General features: G+C 56.4%; 1 protein-coding gene across 1 annotated transcript; it reads right to left on the bottom strand.

The window, feature by feature from the left end:
* Positions 1-16,292: 16,292 nt before the first annotated feature.
* On the bottom strand, positions 16,293-17,906 carry LOC123328929 (translation initiation factor IF-2-like). Its single transcript, XM_045162481.1, has 2 exons — positions 17,822-17,906; positions 16,293-17,299 (listed from the first exon to the last, which is right to left on the bottom strand). The coding sequence occupies exons 1-2, from the start codon at positions 17,904-17,906 to the stop codon at positions 16,293-16,295; spliced, it is 1,092 nt and encodes a 363-aa protein (XP_045018416.1).
* Positions 17,907-22,190: the final 4,284 nt, after the last annotated feature.

Here is a 22,190-nt window from a genome sequence, read left to right as displayed (position 1 = left end):
CACCGGGATGCCAGGCGCCTTGCCGGCGCGCCAGGTGAGCCTGGGCCTCCCACTGGACTCCCACGGCCGACAGCCGTGGAGCCGTGACGGCCGGCGGGGGAACCTGGCATCGCAAGCTTCCCTTGTGACGTGTGACGTTCTATTACTCTCAGCGTCAGAGAGCAGCAGGGACAGCAACAGATAACTCAGGGGCACACAGTTCCTCCCACCATGTGTCCCCTACCCCGCCTGCCCCGCTCCCCAGGTCACTTCCAGGAAGAAGGAAGTTAAGCACAAAGTGCTTGAAACCATTGGAGTGTTGCCTTTTCTGCCCTCTGACTTATTGTTGTTCTTGGAAGTGAAAGTCGCTTAGTCGTGTCCGACTCTTGGTGACCCCATAGACTATACAGTCCATGGAATTCTCCAGACCAGAATATGGGAGTGGGTAGCCTCTTCCCTTCTCCTGGGGATCTTTCCAACCCAGGGATCGAACCCAGGTCTCACATTGCAGGCGAATTCTTTACCAGCTGAGCCACAGGAGAAGCCCGTTGTTCTTAATTAATGTGAATTAATTTGGTGGAAAGAAGCTTAGACAAGAGTCATTTTCTGCAGTGTTCGCAGATAACAGAGTAACTGAGCAGGTGACAGGTGGTAAGCAGCGCTTGTAGGTAACATTTAGGGGGAGACAGAGACTCACTCACAGACTGTCCTCCCCTAACAGCGACGACATTCGCCTCGGCTCTTGTTGGGAGCATTTCTGGAGCCCTAGAGATGGAGCTTGGGGCTTTCCCCATGGCTCAGCAGTAAAGAACCTGCCTGCCAGTGCAGGAGGCTTGGGTTCAACCCCTGGGTTGGAGAGATGCCCTGGAGGAGGAAAGGACAATCCACTCCAGTACTCTTGTCTGGAGAATCCATTGGACAGAGGAGCCTGGCGGGCTACAGCCCATGGGGTCGCAAAGAGTTGGACATGACTAAAGCAACTGAGCACGCAGAGACCGAGCTTAAGATGTGGATCTACCACCTCCTTTATCCCTAACGCCTCTTTGAAGTCAGGGCTTTAACCATCCCCAGTACCAGTGAAGAAGCTGTGCTCAGAGACCTTTGTTGTCTTCTTAAAGCCACAGAGGTTGGAACCTGGGTGGGATTTCAGGTCTGCCTGACTGTTACCACCCAAGCTCTTAGCCGGGACGTTAAACGGTGATGGAGGGCTTTTCCTCCTTTGTAAGTATCTGTTAGTCATTCCAGCAGTGAGGCAGCTCAGGAGAGGACTGTCTAGGAGGCTCGGGGCAGGAACACTCAGCACCTGCATGTTGCCCTCGCCAGGTGGCTTTGTTTACTGGGGGACAAGGGCAGGTCTTTGGCTGTGGGGCTGAGGGTGGAGGAGAGGCTGGTGTCCCCCTGCCCCCGCCTGCTCGTGAGTTCAGGGAGGAGCCTGTCCCAGGGCTGCGCTAGCAGAGCAGAGTCCCGTCTTCCATGGGCCCAGTCTTCCCATCAGACGCATCCGGATCCGTGTGTTCTGGCTCCTATGAGGACTTCGTTGCTGAGTTGTCTAAAGCCTTCCTTGCTGAAGCTGTAAGAAAACAGGGGAGTGTAGCAGATTGGAGAGGAGACCCACTGGGGAAGATCTGTGTTTATAATGGGGCAGAAAACAGCATTTAGTTTCTAAAAGAAACTGCAGAGAGCTCTTAATAAGGTTCAGTCTGATTTTTCCTGCCTGTGTGAGCAGCTGGCCCTGATGAGATGATGCATGTAATTAAGGGCAATGCTTTTCCCTAGCAGGAAAAAAAATTGCAAGAATTTATGAAGTGATAAGCGATTTGTGGTGGAAATAAGTGAGGGAACCAATGAGGTGGCCGTTTTTCCTTTCTCAAAGGGGTGGTCGTCTTGGGCAGGGCCTTCTGTTTGATGACCTTGACTGGCTGCTTTGGCCTGTCCCGCCACAGCCAGAGGCCTTGACCAGCAAGGTCAGGGGAGGCCAAGGGCTCCCCGCCCCAGAGCCACCCGAACTTCAGTTTCTTGAAGCTTCCTCACAAAACGGCGAGGGGTCTTGCCTTGTGAACGCCCTGCCTTGAGATAACTGCTCATGGGTGTGTTTCCTTCGTTACGAGAGGGCTTTGACAGCTACAGAGATGCTCTAAAATGTCATGTCAATCAATAAGGCCTATGGCATTTGGTGGAAAGAACAAAAGGTACATCTTATCTTCGTCATGGTGAAGATGCGATATATTTTATTTCATTTTGGGCAACGAAAAAAAGAAAGTTGGAAAAAAGGAGTGTGTCCTTGCAGTTAAAAAATAAGAAACCAATGGACCAATGGGAAACAGTTCCCTGGAGAGCAGTTCAGCGCTCTGAAGGCAACTGCCGTAACCAACTTCTCGCAAATCTTCCTCAGGATGAACTTCGCATCCATAAGCATGTGTCATGTGCAAACTCATCACAGTGGTGCCCATGCGATATGCGCACAGTGTCACAAGGCTGCAGTTTCTATACTCAGTTCCAGAAGACTATACCTATGTCTGTATTTTAAAGGTAAATTATAAGCACTGCTTTTCACCTTTTTAAGACCTCTTGTGTGATAATCTCTTATCAGCGTGCATGGTTATTTTGTTTTGTCTTACCCACAGCTAAGATTAGTCTGGTCTGCACTGAATGCGTTGTGTGTGTGATAATTCCCTTCAGTTGTGTCTGATTTTGTGTGACCCTAAGGACTGTGGCCCACCGGGCTCCTCTGTCCATGGGATTCTCCAGGCAAGAACACTGGAGTGGCTTGCCATGCCCTCCTGAAGGGGATCTTCCCAACCAAGGGATCGAACCCGCATCTCCTGTGTCTCCTCTTTGGCAGGCTGATTCTTTTCCCCTGGTGCCACCTGGGAAGCCCCTGCATCATCTGCCCACACCTTTTTTTAATGTTTTCCAGCACTTCGGTACAACGCTTATGTAGCCACTGCCCAGGTCCCCAGGTGACCCGCCCTCCCACCTGGCTGCCTTGGCCCCGGGCAGCTCCAGGCATGTCGCCTGCTCGGTCTGTCCTGGCACCGCCTGCAGCCTGTCCCCTGCCTGTGCCTCCCCAGGCAGATGGGGAAGGGCGGTGCGGGCCACAGAGCGGCCACAAAACGAGCGCATGTAGGAGGCCTGCCCGGCCCCCAGGTTCTCCAGGAGCACCTGGCGAGGCGGTGCGTGGGCAGGGCTGCTGCCGGACCACCTTAAATCTCCGAAACCCCACCCCGGGGCCGCCCCTTCTCCGTGCTTCTCACCCGCAGAGGCTTATGTACGGCATTTCTCCACTGCACAGCCCTTGCTGCACCATGCCTGGGAGTAGAATGAATGGCTAGAAGCCCATCAAAGCTGCGAGCATCTTGGTTCAGAGAGAGCAGGACTAGCTCTCTGCATCCCGATTGGTTTCCCTCCTGTTGGAAGCTCAGTCTCTGTGGGTCTAGACTTGTAATGTGATGCTCCCCAAGAGCCAGAGCTCCAAGCCACTTGGCTGAGGCTCCAAACGCAGGTGGGTGCACAGGCCAAGGGCCACCGTTCTTGGGGGAGTCCCCCGAGGGGCTTTGGATGCTGGAATGGATGTTTGATTCCAGCCCAAACTTCCCAGGGTCCAGGCTGTCCTGCCTGCCCCTGTCAGACACGGCAGCATCTCCTGAAACAAGTCTGGGCACTTGAGGATGGTTCTCCTGAGACTCGGCAGCTGGAGGCTGTGCCCAGACAGAGACACGGCCTAGAAACTTCTCACATCCCCCGTCCCCGCCACAGCTCTCGTTTCCACTGTGAGTCGGCCTTTGATGATGAGAAAGCTTCAACTGGACTTTGGCATTCTTACCCAAACCTTCAGAGAAAGCAGAGAAGACAGTAAAGAAGCTTCCTTTCAAGCAGGAAGGCATCCTGTGGAGGGAGGAACTTATGTAACAAGTAAAAGGCGCCCAGTTACACTCATCCAGCAGCCCTGCTCCTACCACGCACCCCAGGAAACGGAGATTAATGCTCAGATACTTGTCCACGCACATTCACAGAGCGTTCTGCACAGGGGCCCTGGCCCGTTGACGGATGGTAGGCAAGCAGCACGTGGTCCATCTGTTCTCCCATCTGAAGGGGCGGTACTCAGACTTGAAGAGGAGCAAGCACTGACACCCACCACCACATGGGTGGACCTTGAGGACACTTTGCTTCAGGAGAAAGCCAGACACGGGAGTCCAGGTAGTCCACTGTTCCGCTTCTAAGACATGTGCAACAAGGACAAATCCACAGCTGAAGCTCCAATACTTTGTCTGCCTGCTGCAAAGAGCGGATTCACTGGAAAAGACCCTGATCCTGGGGAAGATTGAAGGCAGGAGGAGAGGAGGGTGACAGAGGATGAGATGACATCTTTGACTCAATGGACATGAGTCTGAGCAAACTCTGGGAGATGGTGGAGGACAGGGAAGCCTGATGTGCTGCAGTCCCTGGGGTTGCAGAGTCAGACAGGACTTAGTGGCTGAACAAAGATAACAACCAAGACAAAACTGGTGTCCCGGGGGCAGGCACCTTTCCAGAACCCTCCTCCCAGCTGGCCACACTGGCTCAGTCCTGCACGCTGTCTACACACGAGCTCCTCAGGGTGTATCCCGCTCTCTACTCAGGATGTATATTTATACATATACTTAGAGATAGAATCCTGACGTTCATGACCTTTTAGTCTTTTTTCTCCTAACAGCTGACTGCCCCACGTAAACACATTTATTTCTATAGCATCATTTTCAATGACTGTGAATTATTCCATTAAGAAGCTGTGCAACTCTGGACACGGATGGGACCCCAGGACACGCTGTGGGCAGACTGGACCTGTGCCTCCACAAGCCGGGAACCAGCAGATGCCTTGGAGAGGCTAGGACGGACCCTGCACGCCCCCTGCAGCGGGCCCGGCCCTGCCCACAACCCCCCACCCCTGGCTTCTGCCTCAGCACTGCCAGCCGTGGTCCCACCTTGTCACGGGCCCTGGAAGACACTGGCCTCGGAGGATGAGGGCTGAGGGACCACGTGTGCCTGCCGAAGGCCATAGTCCCTGTAGCCTGTCCCCTGTCCTCCCCTGTCCCCTTCGGGGGCGGTGGGGCTGACAAACATGTTCTGTTTTGCCTTCTCGGCTGTTAACAAAAGGAAAAGCCACACAAGTAAAATTAAGTCATTGCACTTTTTTTCCCACTTCTGCGAAGTTGCAAGGCAAACAGGTCATTGTTTCTTCACGCTTATTTCTGCACTTGCAGGATGCGAATCCTCAGAACCCAGAGGAGACCTTGGCAAACACGCCTCGTTGGGGGCAGAGAGGGTCAGATTGTGTGCAAATGACTGATGATTAGTTTACGGTACTTCTGATGCAAGTTCCATAACAATGGAATTAATCTTTAGAGGGAAAATTAAAAGGGAGTTTGCCCCCGAGGGAGCCAAGTGGGGTTTTCACATTAGCGCGATGTGAGCTCTGAGCTTGTAGGGACAGACAGCAGAGCCCCAGGGCGCTTCATTGTTTAATCAGCGAGTGATATCAAGTTGATTAACTGCTTCTACCCTGCAGAGGCCTGGCTGCACAAGGCTGTGGTCTCTCCCCATGCCAGGAAGGCTGGGTGCCCGGGGCAGGCCCCTCTGCTCTGGGCAACCACTGCTGAACTGTGCATGGTCACAAACCCTAGCTGGGAAGGGGGCAGCTGACCCAGAGGCCCCCACCATTGGGGACAGGGCTCTTCTCCTCGCCCCGCAGAGGGACCCCTGACTTCTGTGCCCGAGACCGCGCCCGAGGGCAAGCAGCAGGTGATCCCGACAGCGTCCACACCTGCAGAGTTGCAGGTCTCCGAGGGACCGCACGCACCTCTGCACACACGGTCCGACTGAGTCCACGTCACGGTCGTTACTGAGGGAGAAGCAAAAAGGGCCCCGCAGTCCCCAAAGTGGACACTCCACCCCCATGGGCCCGGTGCGGGGGGGTGGGCAGCCCGGCAGAGCCTGAACGTGGGGGCCGGCAGCTGAGACGAGACAAACACACACCTTCCTGTCACCCCACCCGTGCCTGGGCCCCAGCAAGACCTCCACTTCTCACGGCAAGAATATTAGTTAGAAGTAAGACCTGTGTCAGCAGGCCCCTTGGAGACATCGTAGGTTGTTCCAGATTACCGCTTATAAAGCGAATATCACAATTAGAGTCACTATGTTACCCTGCAGTCCATTAAGTGTGCATTATGTCCAAAAACCCCCATGTACCTGCCTGAATTAAAAAACGCTTTATTGCTGAAAAGTGCTAACCATCATCTGAACCTTCGGCAGTAGCATCAAAGATCATTGCTCTCGGATCACCTTAGAAGTATAATGATAATAAAAAGTCTGGAATGTTGGGAGAATTACCAAAATGTGCCACAGAGACAGGAAGTGAGCAGACGCCGCTGGAAAAACAGTGCTGCCAGGCTTGTTGGTGCAGAGTTGCCCCGAGCCTTCCATCTGTGGGAAACGCAGTGTCTGCAAAGGGCAACCCCGCGAGGTGTGCATTCCGAGGGCACCATTTGTTCTAAGAGGGTGAGCAGGCTCGTGTTTCTGTTTCGTGTGCATCCGAGGACACTATCGCCAGGCAGAGGGGACCTCGGGCTGTGAGGGGCCATCGCAACACGCCCCGACGAAGGCCCCGCGGTCCTGCAGGAGCGTGGCTCTGGTTAATGTGACCCCGGATGCACACAGATGCTCAGCCAACAGGAAAGGGGCGTGCGTGCGTGCCGCGGGCGTGCGTGCCGCGGGCGTGCGTGCCGCGGGCGTGCGTGCGCTGTAAATCAGTGAGGTGGGGGATGAGCCTGACTCGGGGAGAATAAGTGTGTGAGTGAGTCGTGTCCTTATTTTACGTCAAGACGCCCTTGCTGGTTATAGAGAAGAACCGACAGAACAATGCAGTGCTGAGTTTGATGGAACTTTCTGGCATTTTCAAATTCAGAAACTTGGAATTGCGTGTAATCGCTCCTCAGCCTCCATGTGCGCAGTCTAACATTGCACTGTCTCCTAATTTTAGAATCTTGGAGCAGTTCTAAAGGGGTAGCTTTGGCAACTTCAAAATCTTATTGTAAGGGCCACAAAGAAAATTAGCATGTATATACTAGCTTGATTTTTTATTAGTCGTGAAGTGAAATCAAGCTTGCTATTTTGAAAACTCAACAGCAAAGAAGGACATTTATTAGTGTTATGGAAGAGAAGAGAAAACATCTGTCATTTTACCTGGTAGCGCAATTAAATAAAGAACCTCAGTGAGTTCTACTAAGGTTGCACTACAATAGCGGAGTAGTAAAATTTATATTAAGAATTTTACTATTTATAAAATATATGATCTTGTAAAATGTTTATTGTTTCTTCTTATGAAAGACACAAAAACCTGTTATAGGAATAGAGCATTCTCTAAGTGTCTTATAACAATGGATTAATACCGTCCATATATGCTGCTGTGTCAGTGGGGTGGGTTTCCTCTGAATTTCTGGATATTAGCTTATTAGTGATGGAAAAAGCTATTATTTACCCTCAAGGGAAAATCTCTTAGCAGCACCTCATCTTGCGAGCAAAATCTGAAAAGATATGTATTTCAAATAAATTTTCACTTTACTTTTGAAAGAAAGGTATAAATATAATAACAACTTAAAATCTGCCAAGGTTTGTCCCCCTCGGAAGCCCAGGGCACTCGGGAGCCCCGAGGAGCAGCGTCGTCTCCAGGTACGGGCGCTCTGCCTCTCCCGAGGCTGCACGGGCATTTATGGAGCGCCTACTGTGTGCCGGGGGCTGGGCGGGCGTGGCGGGTCGTGTGTGCCCTCACTGCGTTCACAGCCGCCCTGCCCAGCTCCGGAGCCCCCGCTGTGTGGGTGCGGAGAGCGGCAGCGCAGTGCTGTTGGACGTCGCTGCCTGTCAGCTGCGGGATCCAACCCAGGACTACGCCCCTGCAGACTTGCAGAGGCTGCGGCAGGGTTGAGGGGCTCCATTCTTTCATTTAGAGGAGCGTCTGCCAGTGAGGACTGCATCAGAGCCACCTGCGTCCACCTGCACAGAGAGAGACAGACAGAGACCCAGAGAGATGGAGAGAGACAGAGACACACACACACACACAGGCAGGGAGCATTTTACCTGCAGCAGAGCTTCCTCCCGGTGAAGGCCCAATTCTTGGCAGCACACCTGAGGCTTTGGGACTGCGAGTTTTCTTCCACAAACAAGCAGCAGCCTCTTTATCTGGAGGGCTTTGGTGGCCCTGCCTTGAGGTTGGGCCCCAGGTCCCCCATGGCTGTTCTGAGGTCCTGGAGGGAACTAAAAAGCGTAATTCTTATTTATTTCCACCTGTGGATATTAGCATGAGTCTATTTAAAATGCATACATTTGGTTACATAAAACCAAATTACAGAAAATTACCTTCATTTTCTTAGGCCCAATCGCGTCTTGCTTCCTTGACTCCTCTGCAGTATAGAACTGAATGAGGACGGGAGTGTGGGATGGAGTGGTGGGGGGCAGTGAGCTTCTCAGGAACATTCAAGCTCCAGAAACACGCCTGCCTTGGAGAGGAGACTCAGAGCCTGTGGAAATGAGGGCGGCATCTCCCACTTTCTTCCCAGGAGCCACTCTGGCCTCCGCATGGCCTCTGGGTGGCCCCATGGCTGCACTCGGGGTGGAGCCTGCGGCCGGCCTGGGGCCAGGTCTCCATTCACTGCCCCCTCCCGCCCCGCCACCCTCCACCTCCTCCATACCGCTCTCTCTGCCCTCCATTTAAGGGAAACGCCGCTGGGCCAAGTTCAGTCTATTGGGTTGCAAGCAGTCGGACACGACTGAGCAACTGGACTAAAGATGTTTTTAATAGTTTAGGGGCTTCCCAGGTGGCGCTGGTGGTAAAGAATCTACCTGCCAATGCAAGAGATGCAGGTTCAATCCCTGGATTGGGAAGATCCCCTGGAGACAGGCACAGCATCCCACTCCAGTATTCTTGCCCGGAGAATCCCATGGACAGGGGACCCTGGTGGGCTGCAGTCCACAGGGTCGCAGAGAGTTGGACACAATTGAGCGACTAAGCAAACATGTTAGTTTAAGCTTAAAGAATCTGAAACTTCCTCCCAAGGAAGAGGATACTTTTTCATTTGTTCTCATGTTTTAAAATTCTAAGAAAATGTGCCAGTTTTAACCTTGAAAAATACTTGCAATGAGGCCCTGGGCTTTTCTGGGGGCAAATATAGAAAATCTCCACGTATGTAAAACGGAGCAGGCCTTGAAGCAGGGCCCCGTGCCATCGTGGCTGTGCCATAGCTGGGCTCAGAGCCTGGGGTACATCGTGTGAGTGCGTGACGGTGACATGCGTGTTGGCTGACATGAGCAGTGACCCTCCCTGTGGGGCAGGCTCCGAGGCCCCCGAAGGCCCTTTCCCAGGGGCCTCGGCATGGAGCACGGTGGGAGGGCTGCCCGGGGGACGGCGTGGCTCAGGGTCACACAGGGCGGCCCAGGGACCTCAGCCCAAGAGGAGACGCGGTCACCGTCTGGCCTCATTCCTCGGCCTGTGGCTGGACCAGCGTCTTGTCTCCTAAATGTTGAACCTGTCTGTAAGTGTTACCGGTTTGGAAGCCCCAGTGGGACCTGGCTTTTAACCATAAACCTGCATTTTCACCCGTCGCAGCCCCAAGGGCGAGGTGGCAGGAGACGTGTCCTCAGCTCCCTGGGGACGCACCGGGCCGGGCGGGGTGCTGCGTGGGGAGGCTGGGGCGTGGTCAGCGAGTCCCTGGACGCCACGGGGCTTCTCCCCCACTCATCTCCCCGTGGAGTGCTGTCCCCACTCGGGTCCAGCGGAGGGGCTGCGTCTGAGGCCGAGGCGGCTTAAACCTTCCCAGACACAGTTCTCACCAGGATGTGTCTGGGCTGGGTGTCGACCGCTGTCCACCCCATGTAATGTCCTTGGCATCGAAGATGGTTGCGACGACCCGTGCGAGTGCTCGCATCGGACTGTGAAATGCTGCCACTTCCCACTGCGCGCGGGAGCACAGCAGGGACTCGATCGCCTTGTCAGTGGGGAGACAGGACTCTGCAGCCAAGAGCAGCCTGGGGTCTTGCGTGCTGGGCGGGTGACCCCTCCACTCTCACCTGGGTCGGCCACAACGCGGGTAGAAGGCAATCTTGGGGGGCTCCCGGAGACCTCCTGGTCCCTGGGTCCCGCGTCCCAGCGCAGCTGCTCGTTTGGAGGGGGGAGGGCTTGGTGAGACTCAGACTGGTCTTTGCCATGTGTGCGAACGGTTACAAACCCAAAGGGACAAGGAGGAAGCCGTGAAAGTTCCAGAAAAGCCTGGAATGGCAGGAAGGTCATGAGGGAGGTTATAGAAGGGCAGCCAGGGAGCCGCAGCTCTGCTGTGAGGTCGAGGTCACACCTACCAGCTCTCACAAAAGGGACGTTTCCTGCGGCTTTCGACCCAGACAGTTCGGCAAAGCTATCCTTTCTGTGTGCTTTATTTGTTTACCTTCCCCGTCTGTGTGGATGAAACAGAGCAAGTTAGGGAAGTGTTCTGACGACTCAGCTTTCGTGCTCTCAGCTGGCCTAATTACACAGGACAGAAGCTGAAATGTCATGTGCGTGATGTGGACACAGAGGAGCCAGGACTGGAAGTAACTGGGCTGTGATTTGTACTTTGAAAACCGAAAGGGAATAAATGGGTGTTTACAGGCATGGAAAATGACCATGGCTGTTGCTGGAGACCTTGAATGTTACCAGGGGAGACGGTTCAGCAAGTGGGACAGAGAGAGAATCTGCCATTCACAAATGTGCATTTCAGCACCTGGAGGCGATGGTGAGAACTGGCCTCGTTGGCAGCTTGCCATGCATTTGTGCCATTAATACGGTGCCATCTGAGCAAAGACCTGGGCTTACCACCTAAGAAACAGTTCTATGCACGGACATTTCTGATAAGGACAGGCGGCCAGGAAGGCGTCCGAAGGACTAGCTCCATCTGCGAGAAGACCGCGCTGGACGATCCGCCAGCTCCGGGTGTATTTCTGCCATCACTCACAGCACAGCGCGGCGCTGTTCCCGTCCAGCCTCTCTCTGTCTCCCCACTGCCCTGCGTCCTCAGCTCAGACGAGGCACACAGTAGGCACACAGCAGGCGGTGAGGCCCTGAGACAGTGTGTGAACGGCTCCCCAGGGCTCTCCCCCACCCTGCCCTGGTGAGCAAGGTCAGCGGGGGCCCCGTTTCCACCCCAGGAGGATGGCCATGCAGGCAACCTGTCCTGGCAGGAGGAGCTGGAGCTGGGACTTGAACCTGGGGCTCGCTGACTCTGAGACGAGCATCCTTCCACCTGCCCGGAAGCATCTACACGCATCGGTAGATTCCAGCGCGACGGGTCCTTAGACCTGCTGGTTCCTACATACTGTCATCGTCCAGTTATTGTGTCTCTATTTTGACGACAAATATTAATAAAGGACAAGGAAGCCTGGCGTGCTGCAGTTCACAGGGTCATGAAGAGTAGGACAAGACAGCGATTGAACAACAGCAACAAAAATTGTATGAATGGTGTGTAGATTTTATGAAATCAGAGGTTTAATGGTGATTTTATGAAACGAGCATTGGGTCTTTATTTTCCTCTGTTTGGGGAGGGGCACGGTGATAAACTGACATTTAAAAATAACCAAGGTGTCTCCGTCGCTTTGCTGTGAGGGGTTTGGAAGCTTACCTCACCTCAGGTCTCTGCCGCTGCCAGCATCCCAGCCTCCGGCCCTGGGGTGCAGGTCGCCAGGCTGCTCTGAGGAGGTCGTAACCATCCCCCTGAGGTACGCTCAGTTCAGATTCAGCTTCAGGGGGAAGAGCATCATGGGAGACCCCAGGGTCCCACACGCAGTACAGACGTCACCCTCCTCGGGAGCTTACCACTCTGGTTTCCAGCCCTTGTCCCAATGTAGTTACCAACAGCGCCTCCTTGCTCGTCCAGGAGGGGCCTCACTGAGGTGGTCCTGCTGAGAGCTGACGCCTGCTGACACGTCTTCCTACGAGGACCCTGGGGTCATACTGGGTTTGGGATGGCTGGGGCTTCCTGGGAGGCTCAGACAGAAAAAAATCCGCCTGCAATGCGGGAGACCTGGGTTTGATCCCTGGGTCGAGAAGATCCCCTGGAGAAGGGAAAGGCTACCCACTCCAGTACTCTTGCCTGGAGAATTCCATGGGCAGAGGAGCTGGCGGGCTACAGTCCCTGGGGTTGCAAAAAGAGTCAGACACGACTGAGGGACTGACACGCACTTTCACACTGCTCCAGGGCGAGCTCATCCTTCCTAACTACGTCCACAACAGCGCTGTTTCTAAATAAGGTCACAGTCAGCGGCCTTGGGGTAGGGCCTTCTCCTGTCCTGTGGGGATGCCGTTCAACCCATAGCACACCCGTGGAGGGAAAGCCCGGCCTCAGACGAGCATCTAACAACACGAGGTCCATGCTCTGACCACTCCGTGCAGATGCCGGGTGGACCAGACAGGGCGCCAGCCAGAAGGAGTGGGCACCGTCTGTGGGCTCCTGATCAGGCCCCTCCCAGCCCGGCGGGGCAGCGTCCTTGGCCCCTGGACAGGCTGAGTGGGCCTGAGGGTGACCCTGGGTGGCTCTGCCAGTGCCTTGGAGCCGGACAGTACTGAAGCAGAGACTGGACACACCCAGTGTAGATCAAGGGAGCAGCAGCCAGGCTGGTGCACCAGCCCCTCACGTGGGGAGGAGCATCCGAGGCCAGCTTGGAGACAGGGCAGGCCCACCTGCTCGAGGGTGGGAGGCCCTGCAACCGTGGGGGTGAACAAGGCCAGCTGCCCTTCTGACTCCTGCTCGTGGCCTTTCAGGCGCTCCTGTCTCTCCAGCTGAACCTGTAAAGGCCGGGCAGACACCAGCTGCCCTCAGAGATGGAGAGAGTCCTGGGGGGCAGGGGGGCCCAGCCCTGCCCCCATCCTGCTCCCCTGTGTCCTGGAACCAGGGGTTTCAGGATCTGGCATTGAGGAGGAAGAACTCAAAATAAAAGCAGACCCAAGTTTCTGAGGTTCTCTGGGTTCTTAAGCTGTAGCATCTCCACCAGGGAAACTCTGTTCTTCGTGATCATTCAGATCTCCCACCGGAAACCCCTTAAATGGAGGAAGGCGGGTCCTCAATGCTGACTCTCTGGTGTCGGGGAAGGGCCGACAGCCTCCAGCGCCTCCAATGACCTCAGGGCACGCCCCCCTGGACCCCACCAGCTCCAGCTCTCTCTGCTCTGCCTGAGCTGAGAACCTCTCTCCTTGTGAAGAAGTTTTCTTTCTCCCTTGATGTCTTTAACTTAAAAACAAAAATCAAAGAGTTGCGGGATTCCCACCGGGACGGTTATGCAGGAGGAAATTATTCCCATTAGAACCTGGTGAATTTCACATGTATCCAGAAGTGCTTTTATAATAAAAAATAAATGCTCTATAAGTGACGGCACCGGGGGAATTTCGCCAGTTCTGACACGCCTGGCTGATTTGGGCTCAGAAGTCCGTTTTTCTGTCTCCTCTTTATTTGTCATCTCCCTGAGTCTCCACCCCTTACAGTGCAGCTTCATTTCACGGCACCTAATACCTGATGGGTGTTCTCGGAAATAACACTATTTGTGCCTTTAACATGGCTTCGTTTCGATAGGTCCGGGGTCGGGGGCCCGGGGCGCGGGCAGAGGGGGGTGGACGCAGGCAGCCGGGGTCTCACACGCACCGCGAGGTGTCAGCTGAGAGATGATGGAAACAGGCACCCACACACGAGGAGCGTAAGACCCGGCTCACGAGCACACCCAGCATGACCAGTGGGAGGAACGACGGGACTGGGGACGCTGCTGGGCTGCTGGTGAGAGAGCAGGGGCGGCCGGCCCAGGACAGCGGCCACGGCCCAGGCGCCTGCACTCGGGGTCGGCTCTAATTTGGAACTGACTGTGGGATCGGGAGGAGAATAAAGCAAGTGTGTCATCCGCTGGGAGTTACAAGACCCCAAGCGCAGGGAGGAGACTTAAAACTGACTCAGTTGTGTACAGATTGGGCTGTGAAATAAAATCCTAGTGTGCCCCCACCCCACCTCGATTTTGGCTCTTTCCCTTTTACAAGTGCACACACACACACTGACACACTCACTCACACGCGCAGACTGAAAACCGCACTTTATTTGTGGGTCTCCGCAAAGTTCGCAGCTCTCAGGTGGGCAGAGCCCCTGCACACAAGCATTTGAGCCTTTGTTTCTTGAGGTTCCTTCCATCCTGCGGGGCAGGAAGAGTCTGCGGAAGGGCCCGGGAGGCCCGTGGTCCGGGAGTTGTCCCAGCCTCTTAGAAGTGAAGCCCTCTTTGTGTTAATTAGAGAAAAACAATGTTTGGTCTCCATGTTTTTTTTAGTGGGATAAAGCAATTTCTTCTTGATCGCTCGACCCCCTGTGAGATTTAACGGGAGAACATTGTTTATAGACTTCAGCATCACCTCCTGCTCGTGGCTGGGAGCCGCCCCGGGAGGCAGAGTCTGAAGGCGGATGCCCCCGGGGCCCGCGGGACTCCGGGCGTCCCCGCGGCTCTCCCTGGGCGCCGCGAGGGCCCGGGGCCGACTCTGGCTCACACGCAGTGCAGAGCGCTAACTGGTGCCACGCGGGTGGGGGCACTCCTGCCTGTCCACTGCCGCCGGGAGGGGGGCGTCTCCATAGCGATGAGAAGCGCTGCTCCTGCTGCCTCATTGGTATTCGCTCCCCGTCCAGGTTCATTGTGTTTGTGCTAATGACAGGGTTGTCTCGGTAATAGGGATGGGGCACTGGAGAAATGTGCTGCCGTGGTACATTTTCCCTGGCAGCAGACGACTCGGAGACTGCAGTCGGCAAGGAGGGTGACTGGCAGGCGGAAGAGGCTGCGCGGCATATGGGGGAAGGCGGCTGCTCTGTGCCGCGTGCATATGCTGCCATTAAACTCCAGCTTTGCGCTTTGTGTGCTCCTGGGCTCGTGCCAGGGAGCCCACCTGCTGCAAGAATACTTGCAAAGCCCAACTCAAAAGTGATTGAAAAGCTACTAGAATAAGCCGTAATAACACAGCGCCTCACAGATGGGACATAATTGCAAGCTAAAGTGTACAGCCCCAGCCGTAATGAAAACACGAGCCATTAAATTAAAATCATAAGGGAGAAAACGATAAAAGTCTGTGGGGTTTTTTCCCCCCAGTTTTATTGCAAAAACTTCAATTTCCCTGCCCTCATTAATCAAATACCATAAAACTATAGCGCGACTTTGTTCTGGTGGAGGTTCAGGCAATTAGAATGATGAATGTTGATGAAAAATGATGTAACTTTTGTTATCCGCGTGCTCGGATAACTTCAACCCTCTGTCACCGGGGCCGCCCGGGGCTGACACGCATCCATCAATCCGCGGGTTGAAAGAGGCTTTAGGTTGTGCCCTGAGGGTTCACAGAGGGTGGTTCGTCCAAGTTTGTCCAAGGCCAGGGTGTGTGAGAACGGAACGTGGGGCTTTTTGCTGTAAACTGGTATGTGTGCAGGGTGAATCCTTTCTCCCTAGCCAGCCTGCTCTTTTTTTTTTTCTTAAATGTTGGTTATTTCCCATGTTTTCGGACAATTCAGAGATGCTTGTCAAGCTGTAAACCCGGGCGCTGCTGGAGAGCCGGGGCTGCGGCCGTGGCTGGGGGAGGCTGGCATGTAACGAGCTGGCGGCCGCGAGCAGCGGGGAGGCCGGGGCTGAACGGTCCGGGCCGGCCGGGGCCTCACGGGGCCTCTTGGGCCATACATGCAGGGCCCCCCGCACCGCTGTTCTGTCCTCCCAGCAGTAGGCCCAGGGAGGACAAAGGGAGACTGTGCCACCCGCGTCACCCAAGCAAACAGCCTTTTTAGAAGACTTTCTCCTTTCATTTTTAATTATGCATTTCTTAGGCATTCCTCAGGGTGAAGTGGAAGCATTCCCATCTATTTAAAAAAAAAACAAAAACCTGGCACCAACAGGATAAATATGTTTTCAATTTACCAACGGAGACAGGTGTGCAGCCTCGGGGAGTCTTACTCACGTTCACAGAGAAAAAGGACGTGGAGTTTGCAAAGGCCCCTTTGGCCCCTCCGGCCCTCGGGAGGGTGTGGGCTTGTTTCTCGGGTGGGGGCCTTCCCCGGCTCCAGGGTCTCCTGGTCACTCGAGGTGCTGGCGGTCACCCCGACTGTGGCCTCAGCTCCTGGGCTCCAGAGCAGCCACAGCTGTTTGGCGGCAGGTTCAGGAACTCATCACAGAGCCTAGCTCGTGGCAGGGTCCCTGCCTGAGGCTGGCCGTGGAGCCGGGAAGGACCGGGGTGGGCGGGACGTGGCCTCGTGCGTCCCCTGTGGTTACTCCCCGGGGGTGAGGCCTGCAGACCTGGCCAGGTGCAGTCTGTCTCTGGCGGAAGCTGGCCAGGAGCTTGGCCAGGGCCAGCCTCCGCTGTCCTGGTTGGGGTGCCCCCCGGGGCCGGCCTCCGCTGCCCTGGTTGGGATGTTCCCCCCGGGGCCGGCCTCCACTGCCCTGGTTGAGGTGTGCCCCTGGGGCCGGCCTCCACTGCCCTGGTTGGGGTGCCCCCCGGGGCCGGCCTCCGCTGTCCCGGTTGGGGTGTCCCCCCGGGACTGGCCTCCACTTCCCTGGTTGAGGTGTGCCCCCGGAGCCGGCCTCCGCTGCCCTGGTGGGGTATCCCCCCAGGGCTGGCCTCCGCTGCCCTGGTTGGGGTGTGCCCCCCGGGGCCGGCCGCCGCTGCCCTGGTTGGGGTGTGCCCCCCGGGGCCGGCCTCCGCTGCCCTGGTTGGGGTGCCCCCCGGGGCCGGCCTCCGCTGCCCTGGTTGGGGTGCCCCCCCGGGGCCGGCCTCCGCTGCCCTGGTTGGGGTGCCCCCCGGGGCCGGCCTCCGCTGCCCTGGTTGAGGTGTGCCCCCGGGGCCGGCCTCCGCTGCCCTGGTTGGGGTGTCCCCCCGGGGCCGGCCTCCGCTGCCCTGGTGGGGTGTCCCCCCGGGGCCGGCCTCCACTGCCCTGGTGGGGTGTGCCCCTGGGGCCGGCCTCCACTGCCCTGGTTGAGGTGTGCCCCTGGGGCCGGCCTCCGCTGCCCTGGTTGGGGTGTCCCCCCGGGGCCGGCCTCCGCTGCCCTGGTTGGGGTGTCCCCCCGGGGCCGGCCTCCACTGCCCTGGTGGGGGTATCCACCCCCCGGGGCCGGCCTCCACTGCCCTGGTTGAGGTGTGCCCCTGGGGCCGGCCTCCGCTGCCCTGGTTGGGGTGTGCCCCCCGGGGCCGGCCTCCGCTGCCCTGGTTGGGGTGCCCCCCGGGGCCGGCCTCCGCTGCCCTGGTTGGGGTGTCCCCCCGGGGCCGGCCTCCACTGCCCTGGTGGGGGTATCCACCCCCCGGGGCCGGCCTCCGCTGCCCTGGTGGGGTGTCCCCCCGGGGCCGGCCTCCACTGCCCTGGTGGGGGTATCCACCCCCCGGGGCCGGCCTCCGCTGCCCTGGTGGGGTGTCCCCCGGGGGACCCGCAGACTGCAGCTGGCAGCCTGTGCTCACAGCACCGAGGCCCCGCCTCCCTGGAGGTGGTCTCACCACTGTCTCTCTCCTCCCCCGTGTGTCCGCCTCTCCCTGCCCCGCCGGGACCCTTCCAGAACCCCTCGGCGTTTGTGCCCTGGACTGCAGAGCACAGCGCTAAAGGCGTCTCAGGATGCCGGTTCCCTGACTTTTACCAAATGTCCTTGCGAACAGCCCCTTCGGGAGCAAGGTGCCCCAGGTGGCGGCCGGGTCAGTGTCGCTCCGAGCTGGCCTGTCCCTTCCAAGCAGCCCTGCTGGGCATCCGGAAGGCAAGAGCGGCCTGGAGAGGGTCAGACTGGATAAAACGCGGGGAAGGAATGTTGGTCTCACCTGAAGCCAGGAGGCGCTGCCAGCCTCCCTGGGCTGGGTCTCGCATGAGCCACGCAGCTGAGCGCAGAGGCAGGGGCAGCCACATCCTTCCGGCCCCCCGTGGGGCTGGGCTCGAGCCCCCGACCCCTGCCCTGTGCCCCAGACAGAGCTGTGGCCACATCCGGCCCCTCTAGCTGGTGAAGACGCAGCCCTGTGTCAGGCGTGAGGGGAGATCGGTGTTCATGAGCTATGAGGGAAGCCCTGTGGATGAACGCAGTTTCATCTAAACCACTAATCATGAAAAGAGCTTGGAAGTGTCTGCTCCAGCTTAGATGCTGCCGCCAGAACATGCGTGTTCCCCTCTGAGATTTGGGAGAACTATCCGAAAGCCAGCATGCAGCCTCTGGAGAAACACGATGTGATAATAACTCTCAGGGAGGCCTGACAGGCTGCAGTCCAAGGGGTCGCTGAGTCAGACATGACTGAGCACTGAACAGCAACAATTAAACTTGAAGGCCCTGAACGGCCCGTGCCGGTGAGTCATTTTAGAATACTTGGAACTTCAAGAGCCTGAATTAGTTTCTCCATGGTGCAGCCTGGCTGAATGTATAGTCCGTGGGCGTCTTGATCTGGAATTTCAGACTCCATGGAAGCCACTTGGAGACTCAAGAAGTCATCCTCGAAGGCAGGTTGGCTCGGAAGAGCTGCCCCAGAGTGACGGTTCCTACACTGCTCAGAACTATTTCTAAGAATCCCTTTTATGACTGTGCTTCTCTTATTAAAAAAAAAAGTATAGTTGACCCTTAAACAACACGAGTTTGAACTGTATAAGTCTGCCTACTCGAAAATTTTTTTCAATAAAGATATTGGAAAATTTTTTTGAGAACTGTGACAATTTGAAAAAACTCACAAGTGGACTGTGTGACCTAGAAATATTGAAAAAAATAAGAAAATTTAGGTGTCTTGAATGCATAAAATTTTATAAAAATATGTGTTAACTGAGTGATTGTATTATTGATAAGATTTCTGGTCAATAATAGGCAATTAGTAGCTAAGTTTGCAGAGAAGGCAATGGCACCCCACTCCAGTACTCTTTCCTGGAGAACCCCATCGGCAGAGGAGCCTGGTGGGCTGCAGTCCATGGAGTCGCTAAGAGTCGGACACGACTGAGCAACTTCACTTTCACTTTTCACTTTCATGCATCGGAGAAGGAAATGGCAACCCACTCCAGTGTTCTTGCCTGGAGAATCCCAGGGACGGGGGAGCCTGGTGGGCTGCCGTCTATGGGGTCGCACAGAGTTGGACACGACTGAAGCGACTCAGCAGCAGCAGCAGCACCTAGGTTTGGGGGGCTTCCCTGGTGGCTCTCTGGTAAAGAATCTGCCTGTAATGCAGGAGACCTGGGTTGTATCCCTGGGTCAGAAAGATCCCCTGGAGAAGGAAATGGCAGCCAGTACTCTTGCCTGGAGAGTCCCACGGACAGAGGAGCCTGGCAGGCTGCAGTCCATGCGGTCACAAAGTCAGACATGACTGGAGCGACTAAAACTTTCACTTTGGGGGCAGTCAAAATTTATGTGCTGAGGTTTGACTGTGTGGGGGGTCAGCACCCCTAATCCCCACGTGTTCAAGGGTCGACTGTGTTTGTGAATGGGGCTAATGGCCACATGAACACCAGCCTTCGAGACCATGCTCATGCCCTGTGGGGTTGTTGATGGTCTAATGAACACAAGGTTGTCAGCTCGGTGAACATTTTGTGCTTTGGAGACAAACGGCTGTTTTCAGTGCTGGCTCGGCCTTTTCCCACATTCTTTCTAATTCCCAAGTCCAGACCTGGGGGTGCTCACTACGTTCCTGCCACCTAACAGGGCAGCTGAAGTGGAAGCAGTCTGAGGTTGCAGGACCCTGTGACCATGGTCTCCCTTCCCATCACAGGTGCCATCTTTGGGGATGGATCTTGTTGGCTTTCAAATCGGGCCAGTTGTTCCCTCTCAACCTGAATAAGATGTTTTAAAAGCAAACGGCCATTTCTCTTGCAGTTCAACACTTCTGGGGAGGATCAGAGGTCATGGATACAAATGGACGCTATTCGAGGGGAGGACTAAGCGGTCACGTCATAGGTCCCTGTAAAGAATTGTGAAAATCAGAGATTTGCATTTGTGCCACTCTGCTTTACTCATTTCACCAACTTGTGCTCTTACAGAGACAAAGGCTCGGGAAGACAGTTGCTTCACTTCTTAGAGTCTAAGCTAAGAGTAGCCAGTTTCTCAGGTCTGTGGCACATCCAACCCGACACCTTATTTGTGCATAAAATACACACCGACTGATGTACTCAGTCATGGTGGCCACTCCCTGCCTCTCAGGGACCAGAAGTATGGAGAATCATTCAGACGACATGACTGTCCCCATCCCGGACTGTTGGGCCAGACACCTTTGCTGACAGCCTTTGCTGGGCTGTGCTGTAGACGTTGTTCTTGCAAAGCACCCACTGTGCTCGCTGTAAAATGCACACCCCTGCCCGCCCTGGAGCTTCTCAGCTGTGTCTTGACATCCGTCTGTTCATCAGGGTCTGCCCGTGACTTCTCCTCTCCGGGGTTCGTCCACACCCTCCCCCATGTGCAGCCCTCCCGAGTCCAGGGTGACCCACCCCTCCTGGAAGTGCTTTGCAGGTGGATGAGGAAAGTGTCTTTGCTGATTTCAGGCCTCGGCTTCCAGTGACCAAGGGGCTTGCTTTTGCCGTGCGCTGGATACCAGTCTGTGTTCAGCCGGTGGAAGCTTCTGCAGGCATCTGTGTCATCGTGGGGTGAATTCAGAGAGAACATATAAGGCCCTGCTTGTGCCCCTTGGAGGCGAATATAAGAACTCACCTGAGGAGCCCTGCTGGGGTCCAAGGGGTGTTAATCCTTGTTCAGTGCTCAAGGCCACCCTTAATTACGGACGGCTTCTCCTGCCTGGGGGCAGTCGCAGCTCTGCTGAGCTTGAGGCTGGCTGTCCACCCGCCTGTGAGAGCGTGCTGGCTACAGTGGGTCCGATTAAACCACCCAGCTCTGCCCACCCCTGTGACCTACCCGACTGTTGTGGCCAGTCAGGACGGCCGGCAGGCCTGGGGGTCCTCCTGGCACGGCTCGTGGCCGTCTCCTTGTGAGGGGAGGGCCCCGCTGACTCTTCAGGCTGTGGGGCGCTGGCCCCCCCCAGCCTCCAGGATTCTGACCATTGGCTGGAAGCACGCAGAGAGAATGCAGTCCTGAGCCCGATGACCCAACTCAGCTGCCCTCGGTGGTCAGCAGAGCAGAGGCATGGAGGGTGCTGGGGTGCTGGGGTGCTGGCAGCTGGGTGAATTTTATTTCAGAAGCCAACCCTTGCCTGGTCTGCCTGGTCTTCATCCCTTAATGGGCCAGCCTGCCACCCAGGCAGGTGTAGGGCCTGGCTCCCTTCTCAGAACTGTGTGAGCATGCGTGTGTGCACACGTATGTGCACACATGTGAGTGTGCATGTGTGTGTGAGCCTGCATGCACGTGCCTGCTGTCGCCAGGGTAAAAGGCTTCTGGGACGTTACGGCGCCGTTGGACCGGAGCAGGGGTGGCGGGTTCCCCGTGACCCCCTGCACGTGCAGCCCGCACAGCTGTCTCTGGTGGAGATCCCCGCGCAGGGCTGGGCTGAGGTGCGGGTCAAGAGAGACCTCAGCAGTCCTGCGGGAAGCTCAGCCCTTCGGAGAGTCCTCAAACTCAGGCCTGCTTTCGAAAGGCCCAACGGTGCAGAGGTTTAGCTGGGACACAAATCACGGCACCCTGGGAAAACCGCGGGAATGTGCTGTCTGATGGCTCTGGAGACCAGAAATCTGGGGCTTGGGTGTCAGCTGTGGGGGGATCTTCCCTGCATCTTCCAGCTCTGCCGCCCCGAGGCATGTAGAAGCGTCTCTCCAAGATGCCACACAGCATCTTCTGCCCGTGTCTTCACCCAAGTGAAGATGCCAAGTCTCAACCTCACGCTTGGTCCTGGGGGGCGCGGAACCCCTGCCTGTCCGCTGGCCTGCTGACCCCGCCGCCTCTGCCAGCCATTTCCTTGGCACCCTGGACTTGCCCGAGTGCCGGACGCGCGCCCGCCCGCTGCCTCCTCTCCACGCCTGTTTCTCCTCCTTCAGCCCCGCAGACGTCCTAGGTGAGGCCCGCAGTGGTCACAGTGGAGAAGGAGGGCCCTTCATCAATATGACCCCGGTCCTTCTCGGGGGGAGAGAGGTGCTGTGGGAAGAGGGCAGGCCTGGAGCCAGGGATGGAGCGCCGAGGGCACTGCACACCAGGGAGCGGAGGACGCAGCTCCGCCGGACCCTTGGCCTACAAACTGCGAGAGTCCATTCCTGTGACTGAGACAGCCTGGGACACAGACACAGAGGGTC

Source organism: Bubalus bubalis, chromosome 13 (assembly GCF_019923935.1).
Source record: "Bubalus bubalis isolate 160015118507 breed Murrah chromosome 13, NDDB_SH_1, whole genome shotgun sequence".
Classification (NCBI taxonomy): Eukaryota; Metazoa; Chordata; class Mammalia; order Artiodactyla; family Bovidae; genus Bubalus; species Bubalus bubalis.
Note: the sequence above shows the minus strand (reverse complement) of the source record. Positions and strands in the feature narration are given on the sequence as shown.

Excerpts from the sequence above, each read along its gene's own strand:
- LOC123328929 (XM_045162481.1), bottom strand. The coding sequence starts at position 17,906 with ATGTGGCTGCCCCTGCCTCTGCGCTCAGCTGCGTGGCTCATGCGAGAC. Across the intron at positions 17,300-17,821 it reads GCAGCGCCTCCTGGCTTCAG|GGCAGTGGAGGCCGGCCCCG; the intron begins GTGAGACCAACA and ends TACCCCCACCAG.